The following is a 14,299-nucleotide window of genomic DNA, read 5'->3' on the forward strand; positions in this document are numbered from 1 at the left end:
AAATGTATTCACCACATCAATAGTTCGTCATGCATTTCAGAACATTTCATGAAATTTCTAAAGTGACTTCTATATAAACTATTGGAAAATTGTGGACATGAGATTTCTTAAATTACTTCTGTGAAGGCTTGGAAAATTGTCAACTCCACACCAAGGCTCCGTGAAAGCGAAACGTTGCATGAAATTTCTTAAGTGACTTCCATGTACATGTTGGAAAACTTTCAGAAACCGTTGGAACTCTCTAATATGTAACAAGGTCCTGCACAAAACCTGATGAGGAATCTTTGTGACGTCATGGCTCGTGGTGACCTGGTATGCTTTGGACATTTGCAACTACATACATATGCACAAATGTGGCTTTGTGCATACCATCTCCACCAAAGCAACCAAGCTTAGTCTAAGGTTGCAATTTTTGTTTGCTTTGCTTTCTAATCATGATCACATTTTACTTGCAAGTAGTTGAAGTGCACTTTAAAAACATGACCTGCTTGCACAAATGTGGAGCTTCCTATGTAATTTTGGTAACACAAGCAGCATTGAGCACTGTAGCGATTACCCAAAACACCATTCAAGCTGCTGAGAACACCCACTGAGGTATCTCCTCAATGTTTGTGCATGTGGTCCAAGGGCTCCATAAAATGGTACGGTCATGACCAAGCAACACGCCGATATTTTCCCCCAATTGTTCAAAAGTGGAGACTTGTGCCTTTTCTGTAACTCTACATATGTGCAAAGTGTTTCAAAATTTGCATACGCCCCTAGTCTTCAGCAAATCACAAGACAGACTGACATCAATCAAGAGCAGAGTCTTCGTCAAGCCTTCTAGCTTTTTAATCTCTCCCATTTGAAAGGAAAATAAAATTAAAATTGAAGAGTTGGTTGGCCGTGCGATGAAGTTCTGTTTTGACATAGAATTTGTCTTTCTAATCTTCTGACAGTTGAGAAATGTCATTTCACATATTTTTTTAAGAATGTATTGATTGAGGAATCAACTAATTTTGCATAAAAATTAATGAAATCATAATAAAAGCCACTGACAAAAATCCTTTGCCCCAAAATTTTGCTGAAATCCCCAACGGGGAGAGCATTAAATTTTGATCCCATCGTAGCGAAATTTTCACATGCCAATTCTCCCACCCATAGTAAACCTTTCGTATATTATTTACGGTATGTGTCACCTGAGCCTGTGCAGGGATATCGGTGCAGAGTCCCTACACATTCCCTGTTGGGTTACCTCGGGGAATTCCACAATCAAAGCATTTGAGGCACAAAACACTTTATTCTGCCTTTTCTACAATGTAAAAACGGAAATTGCTGTATCACAAATAAGGACCAACGTCTATTTCCTAGGAACAGTAGGTTTATGACCCCGTGTTTTAGGGTCAAGCCTGGGAAAGCATCGTTTTATGCCCCAATTTTAGGGGGTGAAAAACACCAGTCTAGTATATTCAGCCAAATTTCCACAAGAATGTATATTTTAGCTTGCTATATGTCAAATGGCACAACACCTCAAAATGCAAACTGTGTCAAAGTTGCCAAGCTGCGGATAAATTACGAAATGCGTGGAAATAAAGTGGAATGCTATAGAACACGCATTTTAAGAATGCAACACATCAACCTTCTTTGGTACAGTCTCTGATAATAATAAGATCAGATAACAAGTAGACACAGTGACAATACACAACATTTCAACCATGCACACAAATCACCATAACTAGAGATCGGTGCGATAATGTCACTGTACAGTGCTGGACAAAAGTTCATGGAATACGCTCCGGTGCATTCCTTCCCGAGAGCGACACGCTGGCAGCGAATGGCACCCTACGCACCTGCGAACAGGTAACTGGGTTACCTACGCACATGTCTAAGTCCGTATGGTACCATTCGCTGCTAGCATGTTACGAGGAAGAGATGCGCCGGAGCATGTTCCATAAACTTTTGTCCAGCACTTTTTGCAGTTTGCTTATTTTTTAAAATCAAAGTAACAAAATAGGCAAGTCGGTGAACATCCAATATAATGAACTAGCGCTGAGGAATAGTGACAAAGAATTGCTGTATTACTGGGACTTTCACAAAATAGTAGATTCGATCTTAATAGTAAAGCTCCTGCCGAACATAATTGTGATAATTTGTGGTTTTAAGCCGTAAGACAATTATGATCATGAGCGACGCCACAGCGGTTGGTATGCGTTGATGTGCACCAAAATCTTTTTCGTACTACTTAGCAGTGTGTATCAGCAACTGGTTAAGCAGCTGGCCACCAAGTTCCCAGCGCCCTCGGCAGGGTCTGAACCCACAACCTCAAGGTCGGTAGGTAGGCACACTGCAAACATATCCACCAAGGACAATGTACTATTGCACCAGCCACATCCATCCTAATGCAACATGCAATGCAACTTAGCAAGAAAGGGGCCTTCTCTGTCTGCATCTTGTCACTTATTCGTTTTGTTCCCTTAATTGTCGCTTATCGCCTATTTTGATACCTATTCCTTTTCGCATTCACTTAGGTAACTTAGTCGCTTAAGGTTCTTAGGCCAAGTAATTTACAAAACCGATAGACAAGTGGGACGAGGTTGATTGACAAACATTGGTTCACCTTTGCACCAAATTATAGTGATTTCATGGAGCTAAAACCTGCAGCTCTTTGGCCCGGTTTCACCAACGAGATCAACAGTCCCTTAACTTGAATTTAACACTTAACTCTGCTTCACTAAAGCATCATATCAACAACTAAGGTTTGTAAAGAAGAATTGAGTGCTAGCTTAAAGTTTTAGCAGCCCTTAATCCCAGTTCAAAATTAACCAGCGGTGGTTAAACCGGGCCTTAGTATACTTAATTTAGTTATTCTACTTTCAATATTGACTGATGTAACACAGCTCATGATCGGAGGCTTTTTCAACATAGCCAAGAGTTATGTGGTTAGAAAACAGTTAATTCACCACAGATATCAGAACGGTATTGTTGACTCTAGAGGGGATACATATTATATTATCAATGCATAATGTAAAACACACCAGCTCACTTGCTTCCTAGCCATTTTTTCATCGTTATATTATCAAGGCATGACTATACGTTCCAGTGAAAAGAATTTCCAAAACATGTTTCTCAAACAACACAACATGATGTGCGTTATGACGCTCACTCGTATCTGTGTGACATTATCAAGAATTACGATGTCTTGTCACCCTCTGCTACGTGTGATTACCGAACAGAGATACTCTACGTGTGGCGGGTTGCCATAAAAACTGCTTGGCCACATGAAAGAACTGTCAAGGAATGACAATTGTAATAGACATGAGGCAACACCATACACTAACATTTTTGGACATTACATATGTGATGCAACATAGCAGGATGAGAGGAGCAGTGAACTCTGAAAAGCAATCTACATGCTTACATGATAAGAACTTGCTGGAGTAGCACACAACCAAAACAGGGGACTAAACAACTGTTCACCAAACATGTCACTGTTACAACATGCATTGCTCTGTGGAGAATGCGTTCCAAACTTGCATTATTATGTGCAGCACGTGCTGGATTATGACAGCATCAACTTTCAGCTACATTATGAAATGGCATTTCCTTAGAAGTAGGAAAAGCTGTACAAAATGAAAATACGGTACAACGTGAAGATTAAAGGGGCACTAAAGCGCAAAAATTTCTCGGCGTGGAATGAAAGATTCTGTTACCTGTGGCAACACCACCAAAGGACGCCCGTTGTGCAGCTCGTGACTTATGGTTGAGACAATCTGCAACTTACGCCCTTTCATTCCGCATCTTCATCAACGCCGCATGCGGCATCAACGTAATCTTTCATTACGCTACGTGAAATTTTTGTACCTTAATGTCCCTTTTGCACTTAAACATACGCAATACACCTGATGATACTTCAGTCTTCGAGCTTGCGTTTCGGCTTTTTCGGATTCCTCGAACGACTCTTTGCCTTGCAGAGGGGACAGATGGGGGCATTGCGATGGATCTGCTGATGGCAAGACAAGCATGCCTGGAAGGAAACACGTACTTGTCAGTAAAACTGAGGAAGTGCTCTGCACGGTTCGCGTCAAAGTTAAAGGGGCACTAAAGAGCTCCAGGAATATTCTCCAGTTATTATGCTCTACGAAAGAACGTGGCTCACGATATCCAATTATGAAATTCATTTACTTCTAGCGAGCGCCTTTACCATGAAACAATGCCATTCAAAGAGCATAATCCGCGTAAGTCTCTCCTTCCTACCCGGAGAGCACCTACGTCACACGTCTCGCACGTGTAGCAAAGCTGCATTCCAGTCACTGGAGATGGGGGAGATTTCGGACTCCTAGCCAATGACGGGCTTCGTTGACACAAACAGCAGCGTGCGGGGAGAACCGGTTGTGAGAACACCGCTGTGACCTCGCGGAGCAGCTGAATACAGCGCTGAAAACATAGTGCGCACATGAAATGGAATATTGTGGGCTTCTGGTAGCATTTGATCTGGCTACCTTGGGTTTGACAAGTGTAAATATGTTTAGAATTGACCTCACTACCCGATATTAAAACAAAACCGGTGTATAGGCGCCCCGCATTTTGAATGGTTGATGGTGCGCGACGTCAAAATGACGTGTCGCTATTGTCGCTAGGGCATCGCAGGGCGGGGCATGAGCGCGAAAGAGTGCAGTGAATATTCGGTTGGTTTGGAGCCATTATTTACTTTTTTGCGACAAAAATTTTTGCTAAACGTCACTCTAGGAAACAAATCACACTGCATTACAAAAAAGTGCACCTTGCATACCTGTTTATTGCCCCTTTAACTTGAACACTGCTTTCATAACGAGGGTCACCCCTCTAACTGTAAATAGATTATCAAAACACCCTCCGCCATTATCTCTACTCAGCACCACCAATGTCCGCAGTCCGGAATGGCGTTAAAGTTCAAGTTCAAGTCACTAAGAACGTCACTGCAGCCTTTTTCTGCGTTTATGACCAGGTTTCACCTCAAGAAGTAAAACAAAAAATAGATATAGACAGAGACCTTCATGGGGGGTGGCTGCTGCCTGAAAGCAGAGGGCTGAGGACGCTCGGCAAGGGCCTTGCTCCGTCCAGCGGGCCCCAGCTGCTGCACTGCTAAGGCAAGGGACGGGGGCAGGGCCGCTTCGGGCACTTCTCCTCCACCTCCACCGCTGTGTGTGTGCTGCCATTCCGTTTTCTGCTTCTCAAAAAACCTGCATAGATGAATAACAGCATCTTCAACTTCCATTATTAAAGGGACGTTTGCAACCCATCTATGAAACCGACACCATTGTGTTCAGCATCAGCCGAACGGTCTACCTGGTTAATTTTTTTGTCCGAAAAGTGCTCACGTATTAACCAAACGGATTTTAAAGATCAGCGCTGCCTCCGCTTTAAATATAATTTCTGGACACGTTAGAGCAAACACCCTGTATATCACTTAAGTGTGGTGAAGTTTATGTCGAGCTGTTGTCAAGCTGCATTAATACCTGGCTAAAAGAACATTTGTCTACTACTTCGAACATATACAGGGTGTTTGCCCTAACATGTCCAGAAATTATATTTAAAGCGACCGATAAAAGAAAAGCAAGTGGTACTTTTCTGCTACTTGAGTAAGAAACAGGTACTGCTTCACTGGTAGCACCTGTTTCTTAGTCAAGTAGCTGAAAAGTAGCGCTCGTTTCTCTTTTATCGCTCGCTTTAAATAAAATTTCTGGACACGTTCGAGCAAACACCCTGTATAGCATGCTGGGGGACTATTTGTTGGCATGTGTAGGAGCTTTTGTCCAAGTGTAAGAAAGAAGGAAATCTTATTTTTGGGGAGGCCTACAAAATCAGAAAAGCAGGTGATAGTGGAATCAGTAAACAGTGGCAAAAATATAAGATAACGAAAGGGACTGATAGCCGTAAACAGGAAGTTTGACACAAGGAGAGCTTGGGAAAGGGTATTTTGCAGTGCATATATGTGCACTGTTGCATGAAATGAAATTCTTTAGTTGTGCAGTTCAGTGCAGTTGTCACCGTAATCTTTTGTGTTTGTCCTCTGTCTTTGTCCCCACACAAAGATGTGTGTTATCGATTTTAAATATCATATAAAAATCACTGTGAACAATAGGCATGCAACCCCTATTTTAGAAATGTCCTTGGTGCTGGTGCACAACTTTGTGGTGCAACTCTTTGAGCTACAGTAGTGCAATAACAGTACAATGAGAACATGAAAGGTGGAATAAATGCAGAGTTTACTGACTCTGGCTTGAAAGTGCGATCTTCTTCGTGCAGTTCAGGCAGCTTGGGAAGGCCGATCTCAAGCCTGAGTCGATCTACAAGCTCCTTCACTGGTTTGTATTCATGATGAAGCTGCTTTGCTCCATCAAGGTGACGGTTTCGTTCTTCCTCTGACTGCTTTATCACAGTCTCCATCTGTAAGATACAGAGATACACTTAATTCCTATTAATGACTGTCTGTTTATTGGTTAAAACAAACAGCAACAAACTACAATAGAATAATTACGGAATATGACACACACACTCATGCAGGACTTCTAATGTGCAATGCTAATGTAATGGCAATGACGAACACATATCAATTACCAATCACTCAATATTTCCAGGCTATTTTAAGATTGACGTTCTGTGCTAGTTTCCACAGCCAATGCGGTTGTGTCAATGATGATTCCATATGCTGACGTGGTGCTGGCCACAGCACAGCTTATCATTAACTTGACTTCAGAGATTGGCACCATCATACGCATTAATCTGCGCTGTTTATGAACCGCACTAGCTAGTATAGTCGCAAAATCTAATTAATATAACATGTGCATGTGTTCCACCTGCAACCAAGTGTTTCCAACAATGATCCGTTTCTACAGAGAGGAGATCAGCATCCACAACGTTGGATCAACATTAAAATAAAATAAAAAAATAAAAAAGAAGAGGCTGGTAACCGTGATGGATAAAGCGCACTCACCACATTGATATCTGCGTGGATTTGTCGCAGTTCTTCGACGTGAGCCATTTTCTCCTGCAAGAGTAGTTCCATCTCGTGTCTGTACTCTTGCAGACAACGCTCTTCGTTCTCGGTTGATTCTACTTCTGTGCGTAGGCGAGACTTCAGTTTTTCCATCTGCACTGTTCGTCCCCTGGAATTTAAGAACATTCTCTCCAATCGATATTCAGTCAAGGAAGCGCAGAGCAGTATTCACCTTATTTCTTTCAAGCATTCTAACTTCCCCATGATTACAACTTCATCAGCCATGCTTTGTCTTGAATTTTCTAGGGCAGCACTGATTCCGAGCCCTTAAACACACCCTCGACAAAAGGATCAGGCGTGTATACATTCAACACACAAATATTTACACAAATGGATGCGAGTGGCGAGAGCGAGCGAGGGAATTTTGGATTGGATGACATTGGATTTCGAATCTGATGTGGTATCAGGTATCAGGATGCTGAGCTGGCTGGAAGAGCCAGATGTGCAGTTTCGTAATCTTTACCCTCTTTCACGTATAGAAACGGAATAATTGTGTTTTCTTTTATTATTATTGTTTTATTTGTATGATTGTGGAACACCACATTCTATTCTAGAACCCGAGAACCAGTGATTCCTTCCTCCATGAGTGATGCAGCCTTGGATGCAGACGAAGTGGCATTGTCATCGCGCTGCATTCATTTTCTTATTTTCTTCTTATTTCGAGTTTGAATGAGAGTTATTTTAGCTTGTGTTAGAGGTGTTTGTCATCTAAGAAATTACAGAAACATATCACGACATTGAAGATAGGTCACATCTAAGTGAGTATGTCATGTTGTTAATGTCTAACAAATAAAGTAGTAGCATTTGGTAGCCAAACAAGTGAGGAGTACGTGTACCTCCTCGTTTTGTGTTGCACACGTGTTTCACAAGTTGTACGATGTCGTGTTTTTATCCGAACTTCGCCTCTCTACACAAATTTTAGTAGACGAGGCTTGTGCCAACGGACGGGTTTGTGTCATCGACAGCCGTTCGTTCGGTCGATATGAAATATCCGAAACCTCATCTGACAATACTTTACGACAGCTGTCTGCTCCTCACGTTGAGCTGTTGCCCTTTATTTGAGAGAGGGACCAAAAATGTCGCTCCACTGGAAATTGGGAGCTAGGAGGGAAACTGGGGAGCTGCGCAGACAGCGTGGTTGGCGTCACCATTCCGCAAGTTCAGCTTCACCTCACTGTCGAAGTTGGGGGCAAGGCAAACTGTCAAGTCTGCACTAAACCGACCAAAAATATTGTAAACTAACCAAAGCTAGTGACTGTAGAAATGGGATTTGTGAGAGCAAGGCAAACTAGCCAAAGCTGCGCAAAACTATCCTAAAATATTACTAGTTTCAGTTAGTTTATGACTAGTTTAGTACAGCTTTAGCAGTGTGCCTCGACCCCCGAAAACCGATTGTGGTGTCAACCAAAGGGCAGCCAACATACTTGCATAATGTATTATACTCGTATAAGAAACACAACACCCAAACATTAATTTGTTGAATGCCCTAATAAAAATAATGTGCTGTTTAAGGAATGCACTTCACCATCCTGAAGACATGCCAAGACATGGGTGGTCGACTGGCTCAAATCACCAATCTCCATGGAATGCAGCACTCGCCATTAGACACTCCACTGTGCCTCCTGTACACTCAGTCTGGGAGTGTCCCCCATCTGACTCGTGACACTCTGAAGTACCTTGCTGACCATCCACTACCTGCCTTGTTTCCTCTCCCTCCAATGACTGATTTCACAAGCTCCGTCAAGGCACAGGGCAAAGGACTCGCCGCGTTCACTGGCCTCCGAGGGTATCCCAGCTTCGTCTGCGTCCAAGATCCCATGGTGAAGACCCCTTCGGGCTACAACGACAAGGCTGGCGTCTCTGTGTGGGATCGAGGGGGACGCATTCATCTGAACGCTTCCAGTTTCACGCGTATCATGGAAGCGTTTGTGCCGAGCGTATACGTGTCACTGAACGATGCAGATACTCCGAGAGACGCTCCCAAGAAACGGATCTGGCGTTCGGTCGACCGCTCGCTCGCCCTTCTTGACGAGTGCGTCGCAGCGAGGGCTCAGAGCGCCGAGCTGAAAGGGACGTCAATTCTAGGTGCAGTGCAGGGAGGGTGGTGCGTTGAGGCGCGCAGGCATTCGGCACTGGAAACTGCGAAGCGATCCGTGGAAGGATTTGTCATAGAAGGCCTGCACCTCGGAGGAGCGAATAGTCCGCAGTTCGATGAAGTGCAGGACTTGCTGAAGGAAACACTGTCGTCACTTCCGCGGGACAAGTTGAAGGTGCTGCTTGGCGCGTACAGACCAGAATTTATCTTCAGGGCCGTCGCAGCCGGTGTGGACGTCTTCGACTCGTCGTTCGCAAATGCCGCTACAGAGCGGGGCTCTGCCTTGACCTTCGGCTTTGACCGGGAGCAGTTACGAGCGATGTTGCGGGGGGGCTGTTGCTTACCGGACGAGAAGCTTGAAATTTGTTTGAACGAAGATTCCTACAGGGACCAGTTTGTGCCACTGCTAGAAGGGTGTGCGTGCTATACATGCAGGACTTTCACCAGAGCTTACATAAATCACCTCTCGAAAACGGGAGAGCTGCTGGGACCGGTGCTTTTAAGCCTCCACAATCTGCACCACTTCCTGGAATTTTTCGGTGCTATACGGTCTTTCTTGAATGAGGAAGATCTCGCACTGTCTCACTGATCACAGTAAAAGGGTGGATTCAGCACTATTACCGGTGAACCAGGAGAAGGCCTTACTGGCATTATTCGGACACGTCCTCTCCAAAAATTATCCCCTTAGAAGTCGAATATGCAGGAGCAATGTATGTACGGCTATCTAGCAGATGTTGGAGTGGAAGGCAACACGTGAGCAGTTGTCAAGGCAGGTCTTAGAAAGCTTCTGAAGCAGCGTTAACACCTTCAAGGCAGCCAGGTTGACAGTCAGCCAACATACATGTGGGGATGCAAGGGTAGGAACAAGAAAAACGGTGCGAGGGCCAGTCAAGGGGTATACGTTGATGCAGACGTCCAAATTACGCACATAAACACGGTACACAAATAAAATACAGTAAAAGATACCTGGTGATGAACCCTCTGCAGCACGAGACAAGTTAGTTGTCTGCTGAGGAACTATGCAAAGACTTGTACAGTGCTGTACAAAAGTTTACGGAACACGTTCTGGCACACATTCTGGCACATTCCTCAGAGTACTAGCAGCTAATGCGTCCGTACGGACTTACAGACATGTGCCTAGGTAACTCAGTCACCTGTTTGCAAGTCCGTACTGTACCATTCGCTGCAGGAGTGTCACTCCGAGGAAGGGATGCACCGGAGCGTGTTCCGTAAACTTTTGTCCAGCACTGTACTGGATACACATGAGATGCAACATATTGATTTACAATTTTTTAACCATTTGCCATGCGCAGTTGGTCATTTAAAAGGGCAGTGAGGTGGCATCTAACATGATTCATATCCCTGTTTCACTCGTCAAGCTCTCCATAAGTAGACACCATGCAAAATATTTTCTTTGTGCATTATATTGTCATTGTGTAATAAAATTAATGAAAACACAGGGGAAGCAGCCTTGGCAGGCTTGTGATGTCCAAGTCCCTGCTTGAGCTGCACCGGTGTACGTCATGGGTAGGGCTCGGAAATTTAGTCACTGAAAACTATGGAAATAGGCAGGCATTTAGGCCCTCAAAAATACTGAAATAAGCGATAAAATGCAAATATAGGCAAGTTAATATCATATACGCTCTTTGTTTTTTTTTTGTGCTTTGAAATGCTCCATCCAGGAAAACTTGCCCATTTGAAGGCTACACGACTGTACGAGCTTTGATGTCTGGAACACCAATGCTGAGGCAGCCTGGAGCCACACAACATCGAATAATACTTTTAGTTTTCCGCTCTTGAAGACCTTGAAAGGCCCAGATGATGCCAAATCTTTTGATCAAATGTAGATGAACCCCTTCTAGCAAACCAAGGTACAGAGGGAAACCAAACACAAAAAAGGAACAAAAGGCGCAGAAATGAAACGCAAAATGCAGCACTCTGCACGAGCCTGAAATCCACACTTGCGCTTACACCCCTAAAAAATCTGTTTTGGCATTTAAAAAACTTCTAAAATGACTACAATCCAATAGACTTGATAAAAAGGCAGGATACCCCGAAAATGTCGCATTAGGCATTTGTAGGCAAATGCCTAAAACTTCTGGCCTTGGCATGAGTCATATGATCGGCCCTTGCAGGTGAATGAATGAATAGGTGACGTCACGATGACCAGTCCTCCTTCAATACACTACTTCCAAGGGTGATGGATTTTTTTAAAATCTGTACGAAACAGAGGCCTACTGTGCGTGCTGCAGATTGCCTGCCCTCATCATTCTTTCGCAGGAATTCGTTTTATTTGTTTCAGAGCGCGCCGCAGCCACAACCAAAAAACACAATGGGGAGGCACCTCGGTGCTCTTTCAGTTGGGCGTTACCATCATCAGTAGCTAGGTCTGCCACGTTTTTGCCATGAAAAATACTTGCTTAGTGAGTGAGAGAAGGAGAAGAGGATTGGGCGAGAGGACATAGAAAGAGAACACGACGGGGGTGATTGAAGAGCATATCGAGAGTAAAAGAGTTCCTTCAGCAGCGTGCACAAAAATTCTGCTGCATGAGAGATGGGAGAGGGCACTGAAAAGGTAGTACAGATCCCGACAAAACCTTATGGAACACCAGAGAGATGTATTTCTTGATCGGAGCGACACTTTAGTGACGAACGGAAGTGGAAACAACTACTGAGACGTGCATGGAATACCCAGTCGCCTGTCTGTAGGTCTATCTGCTCCCGTTTGCTACAAGGGTATCTCACTCCGAGGACAATATACGCCACTCAGGTGTTCTGTAAAATTTTGTCAGGACCTGTACATCTTGGATTCGGATCTTAGAGACAAGGAAAAGTGAGGCCATCGTGGAAGAATTCCTCAAATACACCAACATTTATTTGCAAAAACCTGTACTTATGCTATGCCAAAAATCCCTCAAGGGGTGGAATTGTCTTGCGTCGTCCTTATCGTTCCATGCTTCTGGGTTTCTATCTCAGAACATCATACCGCTTGTTCCTTTTGGGTTTTTCAGATTCCTTCGACGCGCTCAGAGATTTGCGTGAACTTCTCCGTGAAACGCCTTTTGTGGTAAAATACCGGCAAAGCACTGCAGGTATCTCCCTTGAAATGACAGACAGCATGAACAACAAACGGTCGTGCCGGTTATGTGTTATTTGCCAGCCCTGCAAAGATGTGACTTTGCAGTTACTGATGCTCGGGGAGCAGCTGCTCAGGCACGAGTTCAACACTTCCAAAAAGGGGTTTCGGCAAGGCAGGGCTGCCACACTGACAAAAGGGGACATGTCAGCAAATTTCTAGGTGGCTGATATGTGCAACAAAAATAAAGTGTAAATCAATATGGTGCATTCACGTAAATAAATGTAAAAAACTGTAAATCAATATGGTGCACTCCTCGTACATTTTACATAACACCTTTCTACAGTAAGGCTGTACGTGGGATGAGATTCAAATGCACACACTTTTGCTGTTGTGGAGTGTGCCTCAGGTGTCCAAGAGAAAAGTTTCAGTGTGTACGTACATTCCAGGGGAATATATTACATTCTAGATGTCACCATGAAATGCGTGCATGGTGTATGATGCCCACTGCAGGTGCCACAGTGGGTGTGCTCTGTCATGACTTCATACATGCAGTGATGTTGAAAAGCCTTGGTCAGATATACAAGGAGTCAGTTATATAATGCTACTTCATATTTAATCAAAAATAGTTCATACAGTGTAAAGCAGGTGGCACATGCTGCTGGTCATAACTGCGACAGGTGCAGCTTATTTTCGCAACATATTTCTGGTACAAAATAAAGTGTTCCTTAATGAAGTCACTGAAAAATATGTCTATAAATGCTGTATTACACATCATTTTGTGCACAATTTCTTATTTTATCAACTATTCCAACTGTTTTTGTGCAGGTGATGCCTCCCAGAACAAGCCACAGTAGAGGCATTCCATGCTAAACAGTTTCAAATGAAACATCACTGGAATGTTAGGTGGTACTGGTTATATGTACCGTAGTAACATACGTAAAATATAAAAAAATAGGTGTGCCTGCTTATGAGCATAGAAAGTGGCAACACGATGTGGTATAAGTATTAATAATACAATTTTTTTTCTTTGAGGGTTAGCACAACCTGGTTCAGTGTTTTTCAAGAAATCCTGTAGACAGTATTAAAATGTAGGTTCAAGCAAAATCTGCAGGTCAAGATCACCAGTATTTCAAACTGAGACTGTTCTCCTACACTTTGTTCAAAAGGAGTGAACTGACAAGATTGCTCTGTATGGAAATTGGAGCGAAACAATAATTTTCTATTTAACGATACCATGGCGGGAACCAAGACGAGGACGAGACACACACATAAAAATCGCCTAGTCTCATCTTGCTTCTCAACACGGTATTGTTAAATCGTAAAAAACTTGCCCAACATCGCCCAGTAATTTTCTAATATGTAGTAATTCTGAACAGAGAATGAACTGGAACCAATATGATGTGAGTTTCTGTTTGTGGTAGATTTGATCTATGTGGCACGATGAAAATGCAGAAATCAAATGTAACGGCTGCATGGAACGATGTGCTGACCTCTCTCTTCTTGTTTACGGGCACCCGACCTCTAGCCAGTATAGAAAAAGCAAGAAAACTTTTCTTCACTTCTAGCTGAGAATCAAACAGAAATATGGCATCTTCATATTATTGGAGCATCCCAGGTGAATGGAGAAACAATTTTTCATCACTTCTCAGCTGAAGATGGGAGACCTGTTTTGCTGACTAGGTCACTGAAGGTGGAACAGATCTATGTTGAAATAATCGGTATGGAATGAAGATCCTGTAGAACTGACTTACTTTGGCAAGGAAAAGTACTTTGGATATGGCTCTTAAGGACTGGCAAAGGTAAAAGTTAGAAGATTCAGAGCCAGGTGACATAGTTGGACCTATAATTTCTCTGAACTAGAGTGTATTCCTTTGAGACATCCAAAACCCAAGTCGAAACTTCTCCTGGCTCGGTGTGTACAAAAGAGCTACATTACCATTTCCCTACAATTGTTATCCATGCATTCCACATCAACTCTGACCTCAATTTACAAGCAGTATTGGCAGACAGCTTGACCACACTACTGTTGTCAGTTTTACATTATCTGTGACATTAAGGAGGAAAGAATATCCTGTTCTGGAGCTTCAATGAAGTGCATATGGCTTTATGT

The 14,299-nt window shown here is 43.3% G+C and overlaps 2 protein-coding genes across 2 annotated transcripts; one reads left to right on the forward strand and one right to left on the reverse strand.

Moving 5' to 3' along the window:
• Positions 1-1,259: 1,259 nt before the first annotated feature.
• Positions 1,260-7,400, reverse strand: LOC135400349 (zinc finger C4H2 domain-containing protein-like). Its single transcript, XM_064632182.1, has 5 exons — positions 7,188-7,400; positions 6,953-7,124; positions 6,233-6,405; positions 5,009-5,198; positions 1,260-4,003 (listed from the first exon to the last, which is right to left on the reverse strand). Exons 1-5 carry the CDS (start codon positions 7,238-7,240, stop codon positions 3,890-3,892), a joined length of 702 nt encoding a protein of 233 aa, XP_064488252.1. The 5' UTR covers positions 7,241-7,400; the 3' UTR covers positions 1,260-3,889.
• A 227-nt stretch (positions 7,401-7,627) lies between these two features.
• On the forward strand, positions 7,628-10,075 carry LOC135400350 (queuine tRNA-ribosyltransferase accessory subunit 2-like). Its single transcript, XM_064632183.1, has 2 exons — positions 7,628-7,773; positions 8,528-10,075. Exon 2 carries the CDS (start codon positions 8,530-8,532, stop codon positions 9,697-9,699), a length of 1,170 nt encoding a protein of 389 aa, XP_064488253.1. The 5' UTR covers positions 7,628-7,773; positions 8,528-8,529; the 3' UTR covers positions 9,700-10,075.
• The last annotated feature ends 4,224 nt before the right edge of the window (positions 10,076-14,299 follow it).

The sequence above is a fragment of the Ornithodoros turicata genome, chromosome 7 (assembly GCF_037126465.1).
Source record: "Ornithodoros turicata isolate Travis chromosome 7, ASM3712646v1, whole genome shotgun sequence".
Lineage (NCBI taxonomy): Eukaryota > Metazoa > Arthropoda > Arachnida > Ixodida > Argasidae > Ornithodoros > Ornithodoros turicata.

What these genes read in the sequence shown, in the direction of transcription:
- LOC135400349 (XM_064632182.1), bottom strand. Translation starts at nt 7,240, where the DNA reads ATGGCTGATGAAGTTGTAATCATGGGGAAGTTAGAATGCTTGAAAGAA. An exon ending in GAATGCTTGAAAGAAATAAG is followed by an intron (nt 7,125 to 7,187) that starts GTGAATACTGCT and finishes CTTAAATTCCAG; the next exon opens with GGGACGAACAGTGCAGATGG. An exon ending in TCCACGCAGATATCAATGTG is followed by an intron (nt 6,406 to 6,952) that starts GTGAGTGCGCTT and finishes TGTATCTTACAG; the next exon opens with ATGGAGACTGTGATAAAGCA.
- LOC135400350 (XM_064632183.1), top strand. Translation starts at nt 8,530, where the DNA reads ATGCACTTCACCATCCTGAAGACATGCCAAGACATGGGTGGTCGACTG.